Here is a 24,427-nt window from a genome sequence, read left to right as displayed (position 1 = left end):
AGACATAAAAAGACAGACCTATCCCTATTGTAACTCCATTGTTTTGAATGAAACTTAAACCAGAGATAACTGGCTCAAAAGCTCTAGGTAGAGAGGATGGATATTAAGACTATCCTTCACGCAATCCTACCTCCTTTTTAAAGCCAAGAAATTTCACATCCTAAACATTGCTGATAATCTACAGTATATATTTGCAAATATTGTGATACTGGTTTATATAACAAAATCTATTTTCCCAAGTTCTTGTTGGGCTCTGTGGTCAAAGGGTTTAGTGGATAATGACAGAGTCTGTTTTGATGGTGGATTGGGAAAAGTTTAATTGTGGAGTTTGGAAGTGTGGTGTTAAATAGGGTAAGCATGCCTAGAGATATGGTTGTTTTAAATAGTTCTACATAAAATTGTATATATTTTTCCTCTTTTTTCCCCTTTGCGCAACCCACATATTGTTGTAATATTAGATTGGTTACAAACTTTTGAGTCAGTAATTTATCAAGTTTCTTCTTCGAGTGATTGCACATGTCCATTTCACTGTAGTTGTTTGTGCACAGCTGTGTGCAGATGTGAGAGTTTTTACCCTTAGTGGTACCCATTGGGGCAGCCTGAGCGCCCTCTGCAGTTTCACACACATCGCACAGGCATAAAGAGCAGTTGTTAAACCTCATAGTGCCACTGTCATCATCAGTTAAAGAGACTCATTCAGCACTGGCGCCCAAGGTACCACCTTGAACGCCTTCGTCTCTGCACCTGCGTACCAATTGGGCTGGTACCATCTAGGGCGTGGTGGGTAAACTACAGCCCGTGGAAGGGGATCCGGCCCGCCAGCCATTTTAAACTAGCCCTCAAGCTCCCGCTGGGGAGTGGGGTCTGGGGCTTGCCCCACTCCGGTGCTCCAGCTGGAGTGTAGGGTTGGGGGCCACTCCACACAGCTCCCGGAAGCAGCGGCATGGCCCCCTTCAGTTCCTGTGCATAGGTGCAACCAGGAGCTCTGCACGCTGCCCCCACCCCAAGCGCCGCCCCTGCAGCTCCCATTGGCTGTGGTTCCCAGCCAATGGGAGCTGCAGGGGCGGTGCCTGCAGACGGGGCAGCATGCAGAGCCACCTGGCTGCGCCTCTGCATAGGAGCCGGAGAAGGGACATGCTGCTGCTTCCGGGAGCTGCTTGAGGTAAGCTTCACCCGGAACCTGCACCCTTGATCCTCCCCTGGTGCCCCAACCCCCTGCCCCAGCCCCGATCCCCCCTCCCGTCCTCTGAACCCCTCAGTCCAGCCCACAGCACACTCCTACACCCCTCATCCCCAGACCCACCCCAGAGCCCACACCCCCAGCTGGAGCCCTCCCCTCTCCCCCCGTACCCCACTCCCCTGCCCCAGCCCGGAGCCCCTTCCCACACCTCATTTCTGGCCCCACCCTGGGGCCCGCACCCCCAACCAGAGCCCTCACCCCCTCCCGCACCCCAACCCCAATTTTGTGAGGATTGATGGCCCGCCATGCAATTTCTATTCCCAGTTGTGGCCCTTGGGCCAAAAGATTTGCCCACCTCTGATCTAGGGGAAAGCCACAAATGATCTCCTTGGCTTCCCTTTCTTCAGAGTCAGCCTTCTTCATTGGTACCGATGGGTATGGCACCAACATACTAACAAGAAGCTTCTTCATCAAACTCCTAGCCGGTCCCATCCGAGGGGATATGTCACCTGCCTGCCCTGGTTTCAGCCTCAGTTCCAGCTGGGACCTTTGGGCTATGCATAATCGGAGACCAGGCTGTGCCAGTGGCCCTTTTGGAACCATGGGGCTTCCTCTCTCAATCAAGAGTATCCCCCTGGGCACCTCAGCTGACTCCATCTTCTGGGCATCAGGAGCATTTACACCTCAAACACCATAGTGTTGGTACCAAGCCCTGCACCAAGCAGTCAGGATCTCTCTCATGAACAGCTGCAAGAGGAGCAGGAACTGGATCAGCCTCTGGTACCATTGGCAGCCTTGTCCTCATCCCCTGATGAGCCAATTGTGGTAGAGCCTATTTCTTCATCTCTTGATGATTTTAAGACTCATCAGGAGTTGTTGAGGATGATGGCTATGACCTTAGATATCCACCCTGAGGACATCCAGGAAAAATCCCACAAACTGGTGGACATTTTGACATCTGCAGCTCTGGCTAGAATAGCCTCATATAGATATATCCAGGAGAGCTATCTTAGATCCTACCTAAGTGCTCTGGCAGACTCAACTTCCCTGCCTCCAACTGCAAAAAGAGTGAAGAGATGGTATTATGTCCTCTTCTAGGGGTTCGCACACCTATATAACTATCCTCCTCCAGGCTCCCTTGTAGTCGCAGCAGCCGGTGTAAAAGAAAGATGGGGCACCAGGCATCGATGCCAAAAAATAAAGAGGACAAAAAGCTGAATTTATGTGGGAGGAAGCTTTATTCCACAGGTGAATTACCGTTTCGTCCTGCAAACCAGCAAGCTTTGTTGAGGCACTACAATTTCATCCTGTGGTATATAGTTTGAAGTTCAAAGACAAACTTCCAGATGAGGTGAAACAGGAGTTCCAGCCTCTCATAGAGGAGGGGAAGTTGGTTACCAGAATAACTTTGCAGGCAGGTCTCAATGCAGCAAATTCTGCAGTGCACCGCCTAACCTCTGCTATCACGATGAAGCCCTCATCCTGGTTACACTCTTATGGCCTCCTTCCAGAGGTGCAACAGACAGTCCAGGACTTACCTTTTGAAGCGCCGTTGCGCTTCACAGAAAAGATGGATTAGACTCTGCGAAGTTTACACCCCAGCAAAGAAGTGGAAGGGGTTTCATCCTCCTCAGTCCCAGTATTTTCAGAGATTTGTCCCTTGACCCCAAGACCTACCAAGGAGAAGGAGCAGAGGTTACAAATGATGCCCACCACTGCCTCTTCTTCCACAGCCACTAGTTCATTGAGGCAGGCAGCATCTTCCAAGAGCTCATTTTTATGGGTCGATTTAGAGCAGTCCACCACTTACAAGAGTACCATTTTTTTCTTTTCCAGCTTTTTCAAACTGCCTGTCCCACTTCTGTTGTGCTTTGGCCCATGTCCCAACAGATCGGTGAGTTCTAAGCCTGGTGGAAGTGGGATATACATTCCATTTTATTTCTACCTTTAACACCCTTCCCCATCTCTCTTCAGGGACCCTTCCCAAGAGACAGTATTACTGCAAGAGATATAATCACTTCACCTTGTAAAAGCTATAGAGGAGGTTCATCCTTTATTCAGGGGAGAGGTGTTTTACTCCTAAAACTTCCTGATCCTGAAGGTAAAAGGGGGGTCTCTCACCTATTTTAGATCTAAGGCAGCTAAACAAGTTCCTAAAAAGAACTGAAATTCTGGATGGTCAGTCTAGCTTCTATTATTTCTTCTCTGGAGCCAGGAGACTGGTACACTGCCTTTGACTTAAAGGATGCCTAATTTCACATGGCAATTCATCAGAGCCACAGAAAAATTCTGAGATTCTTTGTCAGCCGATGCCTTTATCAGTTCATAGTCCTCCCCTTTGGTCTCTTGGCTGCTCCAAAGTGTCTGATGATGGTAGCACCATTCCTCCAGAGGTTAAGGATCTAAATGTTCCCTTCTCTGGACAACTGGTTGATAAGAAGTCGATCTAGGGCGCAGGTGGTGCCCAGCATTCACATAATCTGATCCACCTTTGATGCTCAAGGCCTGCTGATCAACACAGACAAGTCAGTCCCGTTGTCAGTACTGAAAATAGAATTTATTGGAGTAATCCTGGACTCAACAACAGCCAGGGCCTTACTACCACAGGCGAGGCTTCACACAATGCAAAGCCTCATTCTGCACTAAAAGGCTTATGCTCTCACCATGGTGAGAAACTACCGAAGGCTGCTGGGGCATACGGCAGCGTGTACTTATGTGATTCAGTATGCCAGACTGCATCTCAGACTCCTTCAGGGCTGCATGGCCAAGGTATATACTCTTCAAGAAGGCATCTCATAGATATGTTAGTGCATGTATCAAGTCACATGTTGTCCTTCCTAGATTGGTGAATAGAACCAACCAATGTCTGCAAGTGAGTTCCTTTTACCTCACTTCAACGATCTCTTACATTAGTCATGGATGTCTTGGACCTGGGGTGCTGGGCTCACCTTGGACCCCCTCCAATGCAGTGTCTCTGGTCTCCACGGGATCTCAGTCTACACATAAATTGCTGGCTATCTGTTTCGCTTGCATGGTGTTCCTTTCTCACATCCAAGTAGGAAGCGGCATATTGTTGCTGACTGACAATATGACTGCCATGTTTGACGTAAACAAGCAGGAAGGAACCCGGTCCTCACTATTCTATCGAGACACAATCTGGCTCTGGGACTTGTGTATCAGTAACTATACTTCTGAAAGTAGCCCATGTCCCAGGGACTCAGAATATAATGGTAGATCGACTGAGCAGGTTGATCACCACGAGTGGTCCCTTTACCCAGACATAGCAAGGTCAATTTTTTAGCTCTGGGGGGCAGGCCACAACCCAGGTTTGTTGACAGATGCTTTTCTATTACTGTGGTCAGAAGGTCTGCAGTACACTTTTCTCCCCTCTCCCTCTTTTGCCCAGAGTTGTCTGCCAGGTCAAGCAGGATAAGGCCCGTCTTATACTGTTTGCCCCAGCATGGCCCCGTCACTACAGGTTTTCACAGCTCTTGGACCTCTCAATCAGTCCCCCACTGTTACTCACACTTCATGCAGACCTATTTTCAGAGAATCATGGTCGCCTCCTCCATCCCAACTTTCAGGCCCTTCGCATGATAGCCTGGAGACTTCATGCTTAACATTGGCAAAGGAGTCCAGCTCTGGAAAGGTGTAGAAGGTAGTGCTGACTAGTAGAAAACCATCAATGAGTCAACTTACCTTGAGAAATAAAATAAGTTTTCCACCTGGGCGAGGCTAAAAGGGGTCTCCCCTAGTCCAGTACATTCTGAATAAAAGCAAGAATATCTTTTGTGTTTGAATCATCAAGGATTGGCAAGTAGCTCGATCAAGGTACACCTAGCAGCTATATTGGCATTTCCCCCTCCTGTGGATAATCGCTCTCTTTTTTCCAACCTGATATGAAACTGCTAAGCAATCTAGAGAGATGCTAAATTTGGACAACTGGTCCTCCAGTCCCTGTTCAAATAGACTCCGCATCCACCTCCAGATGGGACTGCCTGTGAGTCACCTACAATGGACTGGACACGTGCAATCAGTTGAAGAAGAAGAAACAGTTACTAACTTTTGCTTAACTCTTCGAGATCTGTGGCACATGTCCATTCCACAACCTACCCTCTTTTCCCTCTCTATTGGAGTGGTTCTAGTAGGAAGGAACTGCAGGGGAGGGAGGGCAGTGGCAGCTCAGCCCTTTATGCCTGCATGGTGTGTGCAAACAGCAGAGGGTGGTTTGGCTGCTATGATAGTTACCACTAAAATTAAAAACTCTCCAACAAAAATGCATTGGAGCACACAAATACCTACAGTGGAATGGATGTGTGCAACACATTTTGAACAGAAAGGTTAGTAACTGTTTTATTTATAATATTTTTTTATGGTAGCCCTACTTAATTAATTAAATCCAGCCACCTGATTTCATTCCCTCAGCAATAGGCTTGCATTAATTACACACTGTGTTTAAGTAAAATGATCCTTCTCTTTTTTTGCAGCTCTTTGCAAAAAGCAAACCTCCGAAAGGTCTTTACATCTATGGAGATGTTGGTAAGTTTCAGTAAAGATTTCACTGGAAGTTTTTTCTAAATGAGGGTTTCACAGAGTTTCTATTTAAGAGGGAGCAGGGTCCAGTGCACCTGTGACTGATTGCCTGCTGTCCAGCTGGGTTTACGGGAAGGAATCTGGGCCTTACAAAGGGGAAGATAGCAGCAAGGGAAGGACTGCTACCCATGGATCGCTCTCAGCCTGGAAAGGCAGGGGAAAGGTGCTAGAAGGGTTCCTGAAGAAAGTTGCTGGGGTAGCTGTTGAAAGCCCAGAAACATAACCCCCAAGAAAGGATGGCTTTGCCACCCCCTGAACCTGAGGTAAGAGAAAAAAGCTTGGGGAGACTTTATTTTGAGTCTGGGAAAAAGAGACTTTATTTCAAGTTTATTTGGACTTAATAAAGTAGAACCCCAGGATAGGTATTTTGTCTTATACCTTTTGGTCTGTGTGGAATTCTTAAGGGATGCTGAGAGTGGGGGAAACTGAGGCAGGGCTACATTCAGCCAGCAGAGGATGCTACAAGACAGGCATGCCCTTCTACAGAGGGCTTACTCAAGTTCTAATGTATCCTTTTATGTCAAAAGTTTTTTATTTTATTTTGTATAACAAGTTACTTATTTTAATGAACTTTTCAGACTTGTTTCTTTTAGAATATGAAATGGTATTAAGTATAGATCCAATTGCTCTCAGATTTCTATCTGTATTAATGTATTTCTGTTTGTGACATGTTATTTCCTAAATTACCCATATTGTTAAATATTGGTTAAGTAAGAGGAGGGGGAGGCAGAGAGATGAAGATTTTATTCTAGTCATGTCAATATACCATGAAAACGTCTTGATAATATTTGGAATATTTCAGATGGAGACAATAGGGCCACTTGTTGGCTCAAAATGTCATACTTTATTTTTTCAGAATTTGTCCTTTATAAAGTGAAATACAGCTTTCCTCCTAGTTCTTTTAACATAAAATATAATCTCTCTTCCCAAACAAACAAGCCTTTTACTGTTCAGCAGAAGAGTGTAGTTTCATTAGTTCAAAGCTAATGAACAATCATTACTGTAATCAGTACATACTGTTTTTAAATTAACTACCTGTTGGGTCTATTTGTTTTTTATTTGAAGGCACAGGAAAGACAATGGTGATGGACATGTTTTATTCTTATATAGAAGTAGAGAGGAAAAAGAGAGTCCATTTTCATGGTTTCATGCTAGATGTACACAAAAGTAAGTGCAAATATTCTGACATTTAAATGAGTCGCATTGAGTGTATAATCTATAAAGCAACCCTGATTTATTCTTCCAAGCATATGAGCCAATTTAACTTTATTTTACATAAGTAATCAAAAATACATTTATTAAAGCATTGTTAGAATCTTCTGTTATTCCAATATAGCTATTAATAACTATAGGAATAGCCACTCAAAAGATAATGTAGTGTGAGGTGTATGTGAAATGAGATGTATATTCAGGATTAATTTACCCCTTAACTAAACACCCATAATTTATCAATTAACTTACACTCCATTTGGAAGAAGATAGATGCTAATAGTGAAGTTTACATTGAATGACACAAATAATGTGATGGTGTCCCAAAAATATAGTTTGCGTAAAATCAGCAGTTAAATTATTTGATACTCATTTGGCATACTGTGTTCAGTTGAGGGTACAACAATTTAAGAAAGACAGCAAACAAAATTAAGTTTGGAAAATAAGATCTATGAGGAAGGGTTAGGACATCTTCCATCTCCAGGAAACATAACTTTACACATATGAAAAGGAATGTTAGGAGAGGACAGGAATTAGTTATTCTCAATGAGGTTTAGGGACACCCAAAGCATGGGGTTGTGTCCCTGACCATCTTGGCTAATAGTCATTGATGGACCTATCTGCCACTAACATATCTAATTCTTCTTCGAGTGATTGCTTATGTCCATTCCATTGTAGGTGTGTGTGCTTGCCACATGCACCAGTGACGGAAGTTTTTTCCTCAGTGGTATCTGTAGGGGACCAGCTCTGGAGTCTTCTGGACTGGTGCGCGTATGCACCAGTATACGGGGCACTGCTGGCCCCCTTCCTCCCTCAGTTCCTTCTTACTGCCAGTGACAGTGCTGGGAAGCTCCCCTTGCTCTAGCAAGTGGTTTCTCTTTCACTGGTTCTTTGAACTTTTATTGTGTAAACAGTTGTAGATAGTTATCAATTCCTAATAGTGTTAGTGTACTTAGTTATTCATAGTCCCCCCAGGGACTTAGCCCAGGGAAAGGGCATGCCCTGCTCCCCAGGGCTTCAAGCCCAGTGATCCACATCTTAGGGCTTGTCTACACTGGCACTTTACAGCACTGCAACTTTCTCGTTCAGGGGTGTAAAAAACACCCCCTTGAGCGCTGCAAGTTTCGGTGCTGTAAAGTGCCACTGTAGTCAGTGCACAAGTGCTGGGAGCTATTCCCCTCGTGGAGGTGGGATTTTTTCGGAGAGCTCTCTCCCAGCGCTGGTGCCGCGACTACACAAGCCATGTTAAAGCGCTGCCGCGGCAGCACTTTAACGTTGCTAGTGAAGACATGCCCTTAGTTGTTTGAAGTGTCTGGGTAAGCCCCACATTTGTGAAAAGTGCCATATCAGCAAGGGATTCAAGCCCTGGACCAGAAAGGAGAGAGACATCAGACATAGATGTTGCCAAGGCCAACTGCCTGCAGCAGGGGCTCATTCAGGCTCGAGTCGTGCCCATCCCCAAACCAGGTAATCATTTTGAGGGGACACTCGAGGGCGACCTCCCAGCCTGCAACCAGGATCTGTCTCACACTTTATTTTCTCACCGTTTGTTACCTTTCCTCACCGCTTGGACTGCTATAACTACGGACTCAATACAGTGGCAGCAGGGTATACCCTCCAATTTTGTTCTATCCCCCCCTTCCCACCCTCCTTTCTCTGTCCCTCTTTAGGGACCCTTCTTACAAGCAATTGCTCGCCCAGGAGGCGCAAGCCCTCCTGCGGCTGGGGGCCTGGAGGAAGTTCCCACAGAATGAAGAGGGAAAGATTTTTACTCCAGGTATTTTCTCATTCCAAAGGCCACAGGGGGCGTATGCCCCATCCTGGACTTGCGAGACCTGGTCTCCCTGGCCTCCATCATCCCCTCACTGGATCCTGGAGACTGGTATATCACCCTCAACCTAAAAGATGCTTTCTTTCGCATCTCAATATTTCCTGGACACAAGAGATTTCTACGGTTTGTTGTCGGTCAGACACATTACCAGTTCACAGCGCTCCTGTTCAGCCTAACGACAGCGTCAAGAGTGTTTACAAAGTGCATGGCGGTAGTTGCAGCTTACCTTAGGCGTCGGGGGTTCCAAATCTATCCCTATCTGGATGACTGGCTCATTAAGGGCCCCTCCAAAGGGCAGGTGCAGCGCAGTATCAAAGTGCTCTGAGCCACTTGTCATGCCCTGGGCCTGTTGATAAATGAACAAAAATCAACATTGGTCCCTGTTCAGAGGATAGAGTTCACTGGAGCAGTCCTCGACTCTACCCAAGCCAGAGCGTTCTTACCACAAGCCAGGTTCAGAGCAATGTCAGATCTGATTGCCCAAGTCACTGCACACCCGCTCACCACATCTCAGGTCTGTCTCAGACTCCTAGGGCACATGGCTGCATGCATCTACATAGTCTGGCACGCAAGAGTGCAGCTGAGGCCTCTTCAAATGTGGTTGTTGTCGGTTTATTCCCCAGCCAGGCATTGCTTGGCTAGGCTCCTCATGACACCACCTCAGGTACTCACCTCCCTCTAATGGTGGTGCAATCCAAATCCAGTGATGGAAGGGGTTCTGTTTGTGGCTCCACGGCCCACAGTGTGCCTGGTGTTGGATGCGTCCTACCTCAGCTGGGGAGAGTACCTCAGTTCCCTCAAAACTCAAGGACTGTGGTCATGGGAGGAGCTGTCACTTCACATAAACATCAGAGAGTGCAGGGCCATTCGCCTGGCGTGCAAGGTGTTCCTTCCCCACCTATCTGGTCAAGTGGTGCAGGTACTGACAGACAACATGGCCTCAGTGTTCTACATCAACAGACAAGGGAGAGCCTGGTCGTTGTTGCTGAAAGATTTGAGTTAAATTATATTAAACCAATGATGTGCTCTAAAATGATGCCTTTAATTTAAAACCTTTTTTTATTAAGTATTTAAACTGGTAACCAAGGTTGTAGCCCGCCCTAAAGGAATTGCCAGGGAAAGCTGCAGCTAGCTTGCTTTCCCTTGAAAGGACACGGATACAGCCCTCCGATCAAGAATAGACAGGTAAGCAGTAAATCTTTGAAAACAAAATAATATTTATTTAGAAATGAGTGATTACAGTAAAAGAATAGAGATGGATATAAGTAGGAACAAATACGAAAAAGGTTACAGTTGCAGTTTCATCAATCAAGATGCACTTAGCGGCCATATCAGCCTTTCATCTGCACATATTCTCAGTATTCTCACATAAGATGATGGTCAGGTTCCTCAAGGGCCTCTAGAGGCTGTTTCCTCCGGTATGGGATCTGGTTCCCCAATGGGATTTCAATCTAATCCTTTCCAGGCTTAACCGTCCTACTTTCGAGTCTCTAACCTCTTAGAATCATAGAATCATAGACTTTAAGGTGAGAAGGGACCAATATGATCGTCTAGTCTGACCTCCTGCACAATGCAGGCCACAGAATCTCACCCACCCACTCCCGCAACAAACCCCTAATCCAGGGGTAGGCAACCTATGGCATGCGTGCCAAAGGCGGCACGCGAGCTGATTTTCAGTGGCACTCACACTGCCCGGGTCCTGGCCATTGGTTTGGGGGGCTCTGCATTTTAATTTAATTTTAAATGAAGCTTCTTAAACATTTAAAAAACCTTATTTACTTTACATACAACAATAGTTTAGTTATATATTATAGACTTATAGAAAGAGACCTTCTAAAAACGTTAAAATGTATTACTGGCACATGAAATCTTAAATCAGAGTGAATCAATGAAGACTCGGCACACCACTTCTGAAAGGTTGCCGAACCCTGCCCTAACCTATGTCTGAGCCATTGAAGTCCTCAAATCATGGTTTAAAGACTTCAAGGTGCAGAGAATCTTCCAGCAAGTGACCCGTGCCCCATGCTGCAGAGGAAGGCGAAACCCCCCCCAGGGCCTCTGCCAATCTGCCCTGCAGGAAAATTCCTTCCTGACCCCAAATATGGCCATCAGCTAAACCCTGAGCATGTGGGCAAGACTCACCAGCCAGATACCCAGGAAAGAATTCTCTGTAGTAACTCAGATCCCACCCCATCTAACATCCCATCACAGGCCATTGGGCATGTTTACCGCTAATAGTCAAAGATCAATTAATTGCCAAAATTAGGCTATCCCATCATACCATCCCCTCCATAAACTTACCAAGCTTAGTCTTGAAACCAGATATGTCTTTTGCCCCCACTGCTCCCCTTGGAAGGCTGTTCCAAAACTTCACTCTTCTGATGATTAGAAACCATTGTCTAATTTCAAGTCTAAACTTCCTGATGGTCAGTTTATATCCATTTGTTCTTGTGTCCACACTGGTACTGAGCTTAAATAATTCCTCGCCCTCCCTGGTATTTATCCCTCTGATATATTTATAGAGAGCAATCATATCTCCCCTCAGCCTTCTTTTGGTTAGGCTAAAGGCTTTGAGTCTCCTTTCATAAAACAGGTTTTCCATTCCTCGGATCATCCTAGTAGCCCTTCTCTATATCTGTTCCAGTTTGAATTCACCCTTCTTAAATATGGGAGACCAGAACTACACACCGTATTCCAGATGAGGTCTCACCAGTACCTTGTATAATGGTACTAACACCACCTTATCTCTTGCTGTCTCTTGCACCTGTCGTGGAAGGTCGCATTCCTTGTAGCCACTACTTCAGCAAGGCGAGTCTCCGAGATTAAAGCTCTCACTTTGGAGCCCCTGTATATGGTGTTCTACAAGGACAAGGGTCAGCTGCAGCCCCATCCGGCCTTCCTGCCGAAGATGGTATTGCACTTCCATGTCAACCGGGATATCTTCCTCCCAGTGTTCTATCCAAAGACACACGCAACCAACGAGGAGAGACGCCCGCACACTCTAGATGTCAGGCGTGCCCTCGTTTTCTTCTTGGAGTGCACCAAACCCTTTTGCAGATCGACTCAGCTCTTTACTGCAATTGGTGACAGGATGAAGGGCCTTCCGGTGTCCTCTCAGAGGATTTCAAACTGCATCCACACTTGTTACGAGTTGGTGCAGGCTGTTCCTCCACTGAAGTGAAGGCTCACTCTACTAGGGCTCAGGCGTCTTTGGCTGCCTTCCTGGTGCATGTCCCTATCCCTGGTGCAGGGCTGTGACGTGGTCTTCGGTACACACGTTCACTACGTAGTATGCCATTACCCAGCAGGCCAGAGATGACGCTAGATTTGGCAGAGCTGTGTTGTAATTGACACATCCATGAACTCCTGCCTGCCTCCAGAGGTATTGCTTGGGAGTCACCTACAATGGAACGGACATGAGCAAGCACTCGAATAAGAAAAAATGGTTACTAACCTTTTGTAACTGTTGTTCTTCAAGATGAGTTGCTCATGTCCATTCCATGAGCCACCCTCCTTCCCCTCTGTCGGAGTTCTGGCAAGAATGAATTGAGGGAGGGAGAGGGCCAGCAGTGCCCCTTTTACCGGTGCATACGCGTGCTGCTCCAGAGGGCACCAGAGCCAGTCCCCTATAGATACCACTAAGGAAAAATCTTCTGGCACCGGTGCATGTGGCGAGCACACACACCTATAATGGAATGGACATGAGCAACGCATCTCGAAGAACAATAATTACACAAGGTTAGTAACGTTTTTTAACCCAGTTATGTTTATTTAATCTCCTCTTTTCCAATTAGAATTTCCCTAAACTGTTTCTCAAAACTTAACATCTTCAGATCTAAAATATTAAGATCTGCCATCTTTGGGACCCTATGCTGCACCTACTCCAAGACAGCAATAACTTTCTGTGATACATGACCAATTTTGCACTTAGTGGAGATCCATATTCTGGAAATTTAATAAATTCATTCTGCAATGACAACAGGCCCACCGACAGCAATTCCGGGCCCCAGGGCTGTCCCTGGGAGGGGGCGGGGCCTGGGGCAGAAGTGACAAATACGTCACTTCAGGGACCGCCCGTCACTTCCGGGACTGACACGCTGGCCAATCGCACAAAGCATGGGGCCCGGAGCAGTCATGTGTGCCTCGGAGCTGTGTGGCCCGCCCACATGATTTAAAAGGACCCGGGCCCCTGGGCAATTGCCCCGTTTGCCCCCCTGTCGGCGGGCCTGAGTGACAATATCTCTGGTTATCTGTGTGTTCCTTTATGTCTACTTTTAATAAAGCTAACCTTCCATCACAGGGCCTTTCTTTTCCAAATGTTCACTTTATCTTAAATACATACATAGAGCACAATCTCTAACACCTTATAGGACACTTTTTTACTGTAATACTTGTTTTGTACAATCGTTGCTATCTTAGTCAGTTTTCCTTTTTTTAAAACCACAGGGATTGGTTTCTCTGAGTTGATTTTTCCCCTACTGTTTCCGAGCTTCACTACAGCTTGTAAACATACTTTAGGGAAATGGAACATGCAGTGTTTTGCAGTTGACTTATAAATGTTTTAAGGGTTCTGATTAGAGTATAGACTAGAAGAGAGTAGGTACAATCTCAAAGAAATGCAACTGAATCAAGGTAATAAATTTGAAGCAAGACAAAATGATAGAGTACCAATTACAATATCAAAGTTTTTTGAAACAATGATAGGATAAACACACCATTTAAAAAAAGTATATAACAGCAGGCATCTGTGGGGGACTACAGGGCAATACTTTACTTTATTTGTAAACAAGAAAATACAGGTTACTGAGTCTGTGAGGCTTTAGCAATTTGCTTTAAAAGGTTGAAAAATTACCCAGCATGCCTTTTTAAATCATAATGCATGTGGTTTTTGTATTTCTGTATCTAAACTACATATGTGTGTATTATTGCTTTATATGTTCCACAGAGTTAAATGCAGCACTTCCACTGTTTATTTTTCTATTTTATTCACTTCAGGAATACATCGTCTTAAACTGAGCTTGCCTAAAAGGAAGCCAGGACTAATGGCCAAGTCATATGATCCAATAGCCCCTATAGCCGAGGAAATAAGTGAAGGGGCCTGTCTCTTGTGTTTTGATGAATTTCAGGTAAGTAATTAATTAGAGAGAGTTTCCTGCCTTCAATAAAACATTTAAAGTATTGTTTGATCTTTTACCTTAAATATAATGTCCTTTTTGTTAGTATAGCATTCAAGTTACTAGCCCATGGTGAACTGTAGAAGATAAAAGTTCAGAAATAGAAATTGTTTCCAAGACTGTGAATAAAATACTTTTCAAAGAGGTGGAAGTTGACTGCTTCAGTCTACTTTGAGTCACTTTCAGTTATCTCCGCTAATCAACATCATTAAAGCTCACTGTAGAGGACAAATAGAATTTGATGAGATTCTTATGAGCACTTTGGGGCAGAGACTTTCTTTTTATGATGAGATTGTACAGTGTCTAGCACAGTGGTACACCGGTCCATGTTTGGTATCCCGCTCTCCCACACAGCATTCCTGCAGTTGAAATAACAAAATAATAATTTGACTCATTGAGATCAAGGACATGGGAACAATATATCAAATTAAACCTAAATTCTGTGGCAATGTCCTGAAGACTTTGTGCACTGGACTATCAATCTGTGGCAATGTCAGATAAATTTTAAAATTTAAACTTTTATTGAATTAAATAAGAAAATGAATAATAAATTGATAAAATATTCTTTGTTTAACTTACCTTGATTAATTCAATTTATTCTGTACTACCCCTGAATTCTTAATTTTCATTGTGCCTTACAAATTTATGTTGAAAACACATCAACTGCATTCTAGAAATTGTCCACAGGGAAGCTGGAGGTTGTGGTAGCTTGAGATGATTGGGGCTTGTTGGCATCTGAGAAGTTGTAGGAGACAGACTGGGATAAAGATGTTTCCTGGGTATTACTGCTAAAATGATCAGCAATTAAGTAGTTATCCATGTTGACACTTAAATTGTCATTGTTAAGTTTTAAAGTTAATATCCTGTTGAGGTGAATGGAGAAGCTTACACCTTTCAGTCATTGTTTCAGGCAGTCTACTGACCTGAGAAGACAACACTGCATCATAGAGTTGTAGTGATGTAGGGCTGGAAGGGACCTCAAGAGGTTATCAAATCCAACCCCCATGCTGAGGCAGGACCAAGTAGACCTAGATCATGCCTGACAGGTGTTTCTCCAGCATGTTCTAAAAAACCTCCAGTGATGCGGGTTCAATAACCTCCCTTGGAAGCCTATTCCAGAGCATAAATACAGTTAGAAAATGTTTCCAAATATCTAACCTAAATCTCCCTTCCTGCAGATTAATCCCATTGCTTCTTGTCCTACCTTCAGTGGATGCTGAGAACAATTGTTTATTTCCATCAGTTTATACTCAGTTCACATTGGAATCCTTTTTTACAGCCATGAATGCTATAAAGTTAATTTAAAAAAACAATAAATCTTCTGTTCTAGAGTATAATTCTGCAGCAATAATGAATTCTTTAGTAAACTGTATGTCTGCAGAATGCACAAGGACATTGCTGTGGTGCAGTGTCATTCATGGGAATGTTTGTAATAATAAAAAAATTCTATTTAAGAAAATTTCTTGCGTATCTTTTGATAGGTAAAAGCCAGTGCTGGTCTCTTATTAGAGTAGCACTTGTTTTTTGTACTAGTGACTGAGGATGAAATGCACATTATTGAATTATGCAAATTAATGAGTAAGTAGACAACTGTGATAAAGGATTCTGTATCACAGAATATCCTTTGTTCGATATTTTGTCAAATATTGTTTTAATTATATTACTTAGTATGCTAGTTTTATACTGTAGTTGAATTTTTACAAATAACTAGATATTATGATATGTCTTTGAGTGAGGCTACTGTATTTTGTTTTGGCTTTTGTGTCAAAACTTGTCTGACTATACTGAAAGAAGAACAGGAGACAATTGATATGGTGTTAATCAGGTCGCAACTTTATTATTAGATATCTGGGACTACTCAGCAGATAAAAATGTACAGTGCAGGTAATTCCATGTTTATTCAATATCTACCCGAGGGGCTTCCACCAACCCCTCTCTTTCTCCATCCTGGTCCCACAGCCAACCCTTTGCTGGGACCTTACAATCCCCCCCTTGAACGAGGGTTAAGGTGGGCTATTATTATAAGTAAGGGGGTTGGCTCCCTGCTGTACCAGTCATAGGAGCCCCCCTCCCCCATTCTGCTCCTTTTTAAGCAGTGGGGACATCGGGGAGCATGTGAGGTCATGTGCACCCCCAGCTTTGCTGCTTGGCTTGTACTTAGCATGCTCAGTAACACTGCTGCCCATGGGCAGGCACAGGTCATCTCTGTTTTTAAGTCCTTTACCAAGCTATTTATTTGGTCACTCTATCCCTTCCCTGTGGAGCCCTGCACTGGACATCTGCCCGATCCTTGCATAATGAGTGGTGACATCATAGCCTAACTTCTTTCCCTACTCACGATAACAAACCCCTTCCCGAACCCACTGTGCGGAAAATGAAAACACCCCCACTCCACCTATTCCAATCTGGTGGTAAGGGAAAAATTCCTTCCCAGCCCCCCTAGAAAGAAGCAGCTAGCACGAAGCCCACAGCTGGTCCTGACCAAACCTGGTATTTTGCCCCCTCAAGGGGAGGCAGGGTGGGTGCTGCCCCATCTGGTCCGGGGAAAAGGGTCTTCTCCCGCCAGATTTACCCCTTTTGAACTTCCCAGCCCTTCCGGTCTCTGGGGATGAGTCAGCGTCAGCACACTGACCCACTCCCCCTTTTGCAGCAGCTTTTGAGCTTTGCTCCTCCTCCTGGCCGTAAAGAGCTATTTCCTCTTCCCCAGCAAGTCGGACAATAGCCTCCCCCACACACACATACACACACACTTAAAGATGTGGTGTGATCAATTTTGCAAATTTATGGCAGGCCTTTGTGTGTTTGTTATGGTGGCAGGCCTTTGTGTGTTTGTTATGGTGGTGTTTTTTTAAAAAATATGCAAGTATAATAATAAGGCAAATTGGGTAGAATACTGTTTCCTGAATCTGATCGAACTTTCTCAGGAGACTCTCAGATAATGGCTTTGTTGCCTACACAGTCATATAAAATCCTTTAGCTTCTGCAAGCCTGAGATATTCAGCCTTTGGTTTGGGATTTTGTTTTGCTTCTAACTTTGGTTGCTCATTTATGAGTGGAGATGGCAACCCGGGCAATACTTAAGGACAACAAGGTGAAGTCAAGAAAAAGTTTCAGCTTTAGCTATGAATGGCCTAGCTTTTGTAAAGTTTTAAGGAAGATATCTCATGTCACAATCTTTTTATGTGTGTAGGTATTGTAAATACAAAGACTTGGGGAGAGGCAGAGGTGTGCATGTGTATCACCATTGATGCAAAAGTGTCAAAAAATACTTGACGGCTGATTAGTCGGCTTGTGCAAATACAAGTACACTCTGTAATAGACAAGTAACATTTTAGTTTAGTGAAAATGTGCCATTTTTCCTCTCTTGCAAAAGACTGGTTATGTTTTAAAGTTATTTCACAGGCAGAAGAGAGGCTGCAAATCATGTTGCCAGATGGGAGAAGAGTTCATTTGTCTTATTCATTATACGTTATTCCCAATCTCCTCCTTCCACCTAGAAAACACTGCAAGTGCATTTCTACACCCCTTGTCAGGCACAAGGATTACACCACCACATCACGCTTCCTCACAGTTTGCTTTAGTTTTTGTACTGCATGCTTGCTTGCTTTTCCCTGTGTTCCTTTTGTAAAAGAAACCACTTGTACCAAGCTTACTCATGTTTTTCCTCTTCCATGTTTTTTAACTCTTGGCTTTGAATGAAGTACTATTTCTGATTCTTAACCTAATTGTTTGCTGGTAATTTTATATTTGCTTCATCCAGTGAGTATGAACAGTATCGCAAAACAGAGCTCTGCAGAAACTGATGCATAATCCAACTACACACCATGTTGTATTTATACTACTAAGCAATGTGACATTTTTGAGTAAACATGATATGCCAGAGATGTACGTTTTAAACACTCGATAAAGGAACCTCTTTGCTAATTCCAGTATAGGATATGTTGATATAAATAACTCTTTTCCCGTATGGGTACCCACTGCTTGGTTACTCCAGTACTGAAGAGTTTTCTGTTTTTGTTCCACATTTCAAAGGTAGGCTCAGATCCTTCTGGAATTTTTTTTCAAGTTGATTAATACAAGAACAAGGGGCCACCAAATGAAATTAATAGGTAGCAGGTTTAAGACAAACACAAGAAAGTATTTTTTCACGCAACACCCTGTCAACCTCTGGAACTCCTTGCCAGAGGTTGTTGTGAAGGCCAATACCTAAATAGTCACAAAGTGATGTGATGTCTGGGAGAGCTGTTCAGATGGGAGGAACAAACTCTTAAAGAAAGACCCACATTATCCTTCATTTCCCTAGTTGGTTTCCCCAGCAGAGATGCTAATTGGCAGTCTTAACACAAGACTTGATTTACTCAAATTTAAGCAAACACTAGATTTACAAATACAACTGGAAGAAAAACAAAAGAGGCAGAACAAATATTAACTGTGACATACAGACAAAATTGCTGTCCACAATGACAGCTGAAAAATCCTTTTACTTGAGAACAGACAATGACAGTGGAAGCAAGTCGTTACTCCTACCGCAAAACCATGATCATGCATTGTGGAAATGGACAGAAGTACCAGAGAAGTTGTTGAGATTTACTTGAAATATTGAAGGTTTCCTTTAGATACCTTTTGCATATAGGAGAAAAGGTGAAGATGTTGTTCTTTGTAGTATAGAGGAGACGAGGTTCTGTGACACTGACAGCAGAAAACAATGAAGATGCCCACTTTTCAGAGACCACCAAATGCAGAATTGTTAAAGACAACAGTATTGCTGAAGTTGCTGAGTTCCATTTAACACATGGCTGAAGTCACATCTTAGTCACCCTGGAGTAAATCATATTAGAGCCTGTAGGAGTTGAGGTGAGGAACAGCCACAGACAAATACAGAATTAAAATAACGTATTGACTAAGTGACTAAGTGAAAAGTATTTCAGAATCTAGTGACTTATTCTACTTATTATTTCTTAAAGTTCTTACTGAAAGAATTCAGATATCTTAAAATGGAGGTGTAATAGGTCTCATGTTACAAGTTCTGTATGGCTGCCACTATACGAATGCTTATGTTAAGCCTCTGAGCATGTCTTATGAACTAGATGTTTCTGAAAGCTTGCTCAGTCTTAATATGAGCTGCTTGTGCACAGATTAATAAATAGTATTTTTTCTTCCCAATCTTTTGTCATTAGTGCGTATGATAAATAAAACGACCCATCTTTTTTGCATCCACATAAATAGTATACTCCTTTAATAGATGGCCCTAAATATAAAATCCTGAGAGTCATACCATTTGTAATTACAATTTTGGTGCTTTTCAGTATCCTAATGGGTGGTTTATAAAATCTGGATTTTATTTTATTTTGTTGAGTGCTGAAATAACTCTACATAAAAGTAATTAGGCTTCTAATTTTGTAATACCTGTGGTAGGTAGCAATGGTAATGAAAATAAAATCCCTACTTTTTGGTAAGCAGAATGATCACACAGAGATAGTATTTAAATACTATTCAGTATCACTTGGGTTTAAAAAAGAACTACAGTTTAGACAGTTTTTACAAGCCAGCAAAGCTATTAAAAGCCTCTAATAAAAAACTAGGCTCTTATTTTTGTGCTAATACTAATTACTGATAATACATGCTTATGTTTGTCATTCATTATATGGAGCAGTACCAATCAGTGGATGACTGAGTCTCAAGCACTTACACATGTAAATTAACTATTCGATTTTTTTTTCTTTTTTACTTAAGTGAGTCATAATGGAAAGCAGCACTAGGTCATAAAAATCTTTTCTCTTAAATGCTAATGAAATTTCTCCATTCTCTCCATTAGCAGACTCCCCTTATTGGTAATTTGTAGCCTTCTCTTTTGTTCCTGGTTGTAATGAATGCTGGGTACAGAAAAAACCTGAGCTATGAGAACGCTTCAGTTATTGTCTTCTGCTTGCTTACACTGTAAAATTATCTTTCCCTTCCAAAGCTGTACAAGATCAAAAGAAAATAAATTGGCACCCCAGTACACAAAATGACTCTTGCTTTATTAATTATGTAGCTTTCAAAAGTTAATTTATTCTGGTAAGGCAAAAACACTAAAATTCTGTAACATCAAATAATAACTCAGTAACAGGCCTTTATTCATTGCTTTCTTTTACTTCATTGTAAACATTTGCACTGGAGTGTACATAAATGTTACAATTCTCTTCAATCCTCCATTATGTTCTCTGCTCCTGGAAAAGTATATTCTGCCACATAAGTGTGTAGTTAAAAAAAAAATACAAAGTTTGAAGTAAAATAATGTATATCACCATTTTAAAAATCCAATTCCTGAGATTTTTTTCTGACACAATAAAAAAGTCCAAATTCTTTTTAGATTTGAAATTACGTTCTGATTTCTTATCAGAAATAACACTGGCATTCGAGCAGTTGAAAAGAAGCTTCTGTTTGAGTGTGCAGAAACTAAATTTAACAGTGATCTTAACTTTCAAATTAAATAATGTATGCACCACTTTCCTTTACATGTCTTGAGTTTTGAAGACAACTTTGGAAGTTTCTGAAGTTTTAATAATTCAGAAGAGCCTTCAGGAAAACATCAGTAGCTGACTACAGCTACAGTAGCTACACTCAACAGGTTGTGTGTTCCTCAGCCATGCAAACCTTGATAGAAGTACAATAACTGTCCTGAACACACCAGAGGGTTGCTGGATGATACATGCACTCCATGGAGTGTGTTACTGAACTTATTGTTGAGGAAGAAAAGAAAATGTAATAAAAAACCCCCTAAATATTAGTCCTCCGACAACCATTCATCTAGTTCTTGCGGAAGGATGGATCACAGGGAAGGAGAAAACTGCTTCTATTAAAGCTTTCCCCCAGTGTCTCCAAACTAGCTGTCAGGAGCAGAGTCTAAGGCTATATCTACACTATGGACCTTACAGTGGCACAGCTGTACCGCTGCAGCTGCGCCACTGTAAGGTCTTCTGTGTAGCTCTTCTATCCTGGCGGGAAAGCGCTTTCTTGCCAGTATAATTAAATCACCCCCAACAAATGGCAGTAGCTATGTCAGCGTGAGAGCATCTCCCACCGACATAGCGCAGTCCACGCCGGCACTTTTGTCAGTAAAACTTCTGTTGGTCGCAGTGTGGTTTTTTTCACACCCCTGACCAACAAAAGTTTTGCTGACAAAAGTGCTAGTGTAGACAAAGGCTGACTCTTTCCTCCTTTCCCCCTTTTTGCCTTGGTTCACCACAAATTGGTGGATTAAGTGGAGGCTGCAGTGGCTTCAACTACTTAACCCACAACCCCCCAAAAGTTTAAGGCCAGATATACACATAAAACTTTTGCCAGTATAGTAATGTTGGTTAAGGGTGGATTTTTTTTTTGTATGCTGTTTTATATCAACAAAAACCCTATTGTAGGCACAGTTATATTGGCAAAGAAGTGCTTTTGTTTGGGGAACGGCATGAGCTATATCAGCAAAAGCACTCTTGCCAGTATAAGGTACGTCTACACTAGGAGGCTATACTGGCAAACATTTTCTAATGTACACTAAGGCCTGGTCTGCAGTAGGAATTTAAAAATCAACACCTCTGAGAGATGTGGCTATACTGACCTAAGCCCTGGTATAGAGAGCACTAGGTCAATGGTAGAATTCTCCTGTCGACCTAGCTACCGCCTCTCAGGGAGGTGGATTACCTATGCCAACAGGGGAAACCCTCCTGTCAATGTAGGTAGCGTCTTCACTGAAGTGCTACACCAGTACCGCTGTAGCGGTACAGCTCTGCATTTTACGTGAAGACATGTCTCTAGCTGCCGCCTCTCAGGAAGGTGGATTACTTGTGCCAACAGGAGCATTTAAGTGTAGACATACCCTAGGTCTAAGGCTCCAATCCTTTAACTGATAACACATAGATGGACTGTTTGGCCTGTGAAAAGCATGGCTTTATGTGGGTATAGCAGTCCACCTGCGTGTTATCTATTGCAGGATTGCAGCCCGCAGCTCCAGACCTACAATCCAGATAGGCAGAAACCCCCTTGTGGGATCAGGGCCTAAATTAAGACAAAGTTGATGTAATGAACAACAGGAGGGAAAGTGCGAGGGAAACATAGATAACAGTAGTTAAGATGGTTTCGTTATTGGGTACATTGATTTTTTTTTTATTAGCCTGTGAGATTCTGTAACCCCTATAGTATACTGTCATATCTAATTTTTCTTCTGTTCAGAAAAGTTTGATATTTTTCTCCATTCTGACGCAACATTATGTATGCTGCAAGTCTATAGTATCAGTTTCTAGATACCATAAAGTTAGTTAAAACTAGCCTTAGAAAATAGTTTGTCTAAGAATTTTCACTTTGTTGCTTGTTGTTAATTTTTTTCGGTATTAATTGTAGCACCCAATTTTTTTCATGTTTTTTAAGTGAATGTTTTGTCTGAAGGTTAGAAGAGGCTGACTATGCTGGAAGTGACTGCAGTGCCTTTTGATTATTCATGGACAGTAATAGAAGGCACTTAAAAAGAACAATGAAATTGCTTATTTTTGTGATGGGCCATCTGTTGAATTGTTTTGTACAACAATCACACAATAGTATCTATGTCATATCATTCTATTTTCTACAGCAGCTGATTATGTATAGTTGGCTACTTGTCCTTATTTCTGAAGTCCCATGACCATTTAAAGTCACCTCTACCAACCTTTACTAGAAAGGTAATAGAAATGTAAAACAGCTGGTATGTATTTTCCTTCTTTATCTTCTGTTTTTCATGTTGGTTCTAATTAATTAGGCCTCTTTGAAATGTGTAGGTCTGTTTTCTGTGTCTCCCACCTGTAGTTTTATAATAGAAGTTAACATGGAATCATTTAGCAATTGGTAAAGAAATGATGGGGTTCTGTAATAAAGAGCAGGCAAGTTTTAAAAGATTGCCATGCGTTCCCTGCTTATTAATTATCTCCTTTATTTCCCCCTCCCCCACAAGCAATCATTAAAATCTTTCTCCAGGATTTTACTAACAAGCCTTTTTTTTTTCTTTTCTGACTATGAAACCATTTGCAGATCTATTATGGCAGAAGTTGAAAGCAAGAAAAACAATTGTGTTGTCTTTCACAGGTCACTGACATTGCTGATGCCATGATTCTGAAACAGCTTTTTGAAAATCTGTTCCAAAACGGGGTTGTCGTTGTGGCAACATCTAATAGGCCACCTGAAGGTAAAAACAAACATGCTACCAATATGATACAAGCACAGTGAAACGAACACATTTCTTATAAAAGCACTTTACATTTATTCAAATTTAATGGTGATAAAATCTCTAGTTTTAAAAATCTGTGGTATTCTTTCCATGCCATGCAGATCCTTCCTAGTTTTCTCTTATGTATGGAAATAAGGGTCCATCCTGGGTCCTACCCTCTCTTCTTCTCCCCGCCCCCACTCCCAAAATAATTTTTTTCTCTACTTCTACAGCTTCTTTAGTGATGTTTCTAACCCTTCCTATCTCTATAGTGGAGAGAAAAACTGATAAACTGCCTCAGGATTGGGTGGGCTCAAGGACACAGGCAGAGCTTGGCCAGCAGAAGGGAGAGGGAATGGAGATATTCTATTCTATCTCCTAGAACTGGAAGGGACCTTGAAAGGTCATAGAGTCCAGCCCCCTGCCTTCACTAGCAGGGCCAAGTACTGATTTTGCCCTAGATCCCTAAGTGGCCCCCTCAAGGATTGAACTCACAACCCTGGGTTTAGCAGGCTAACACTCAAACCACTGAGCTATCATTCCTCCCTGTTTCTTCCTGCCCCATTCTTAGGCTACGGGCTTGTCTTCACTACCATGCTACATCGGTGCCGCTGCAGCTACGTCAACAGGAGAACGTCTCCTGCTGACATAACATGATGTAGACACTGCTTTAAGTCAGTGTAACTTATGTCGCTCACAGAGATGACTTTTCCACACCCCTGAGTAAGTGACGTAAGTTACATCTACTTAATCAGTGGTATAGACAAGCCCTATGTGATTTCCCCTTCTTGTGAACACATACTCACATTAGCTCTCATTGTGCTAGCACATGTATAAATAAGGAAGCTGCGGTAGCACGGGTAGCCATCCGCAGTGGAAGCATAGCTGAACTGTGCCAAATACAAACCTGCCTGAAACTCGTGTGTAAATACTTGATACGGCTCAGCCACGCCTCCGGTGCTGCTACCGTGGCTACACTTGTGCTAGCTCGATGCGATCCACCAAGAGGCTCTGTCCCCAACTGCTTTGACATCACACACAAACTCTTGCGATATATTGGTTTAGAGAACTCTTTAAAGAATTCTTCACAATACTATTTAATAAATAAAAGGAAGGCTTGATATGAACATTTCATAGAGCCCTTAACTATGCAAGGCTTTAGCCAAAGAGGGCTCAATAAATTAATCTTATAATTTTTTGGTAGCCAAATAACACTTCTAAGAGACAATTAATGC

At 42.8% G+C, this 24,427-nt stretch overlaps 1 protein-coding gene across 2 annotated transcripts in view; it reads left to right on the top strand.

Annotated features, from left to right (window-relative positions):
- The window catches only part of AFG1L (AFG1 like ATPase), a 141,523-nt gene that overhangs the window by 37,280 nt on the left and 79,816 nt on the right, over positions 1-24,427 (top strand). For both annotated transcript variants that reach the window (XR_004645173.1, XM_034765920.1), the window contains exons 3-6: positions 5,668-5,719; positions 6,839-6,940; positions 13,809-13,939; positions 23,072-23,171. Coding sequence is in view for 1 of the 2 variants with exons in the window: in XM_034765920.1 (XP_034621811.1) it covers positions 5,668-5,719; positions 6,839-6,940; positions 13,809-13,939; positions 23,072-23,171 (385 nt within the window). In the remaining variant the exon portion in view is untranslated. The remainder of the gene's footprint in view (positions 1-5,667; positions 5,720-6,838; positions 6,941-13,808; positions 13,940-23,071; positions 23,172-24,427) is intronic.

This window comes from Trachemys scripta, chromosome 3 (genome assembly GCF_013100865.1).
Source record: "Trachemys scripta elegans isolate TJP31775 chromosome 3, CAS_Tse_1.0, whole genome shotgun sequence".
Lineage (NCBI taxonomy): Eukaryota > Metazoa > Chordata > Testudines > Emydidae > Trachemys > Trachemys scripta.
Note: the sequence above shows the minus strand (reverse complement) of the source record. Positions and strands in the feature narration are given on the sequence as shown.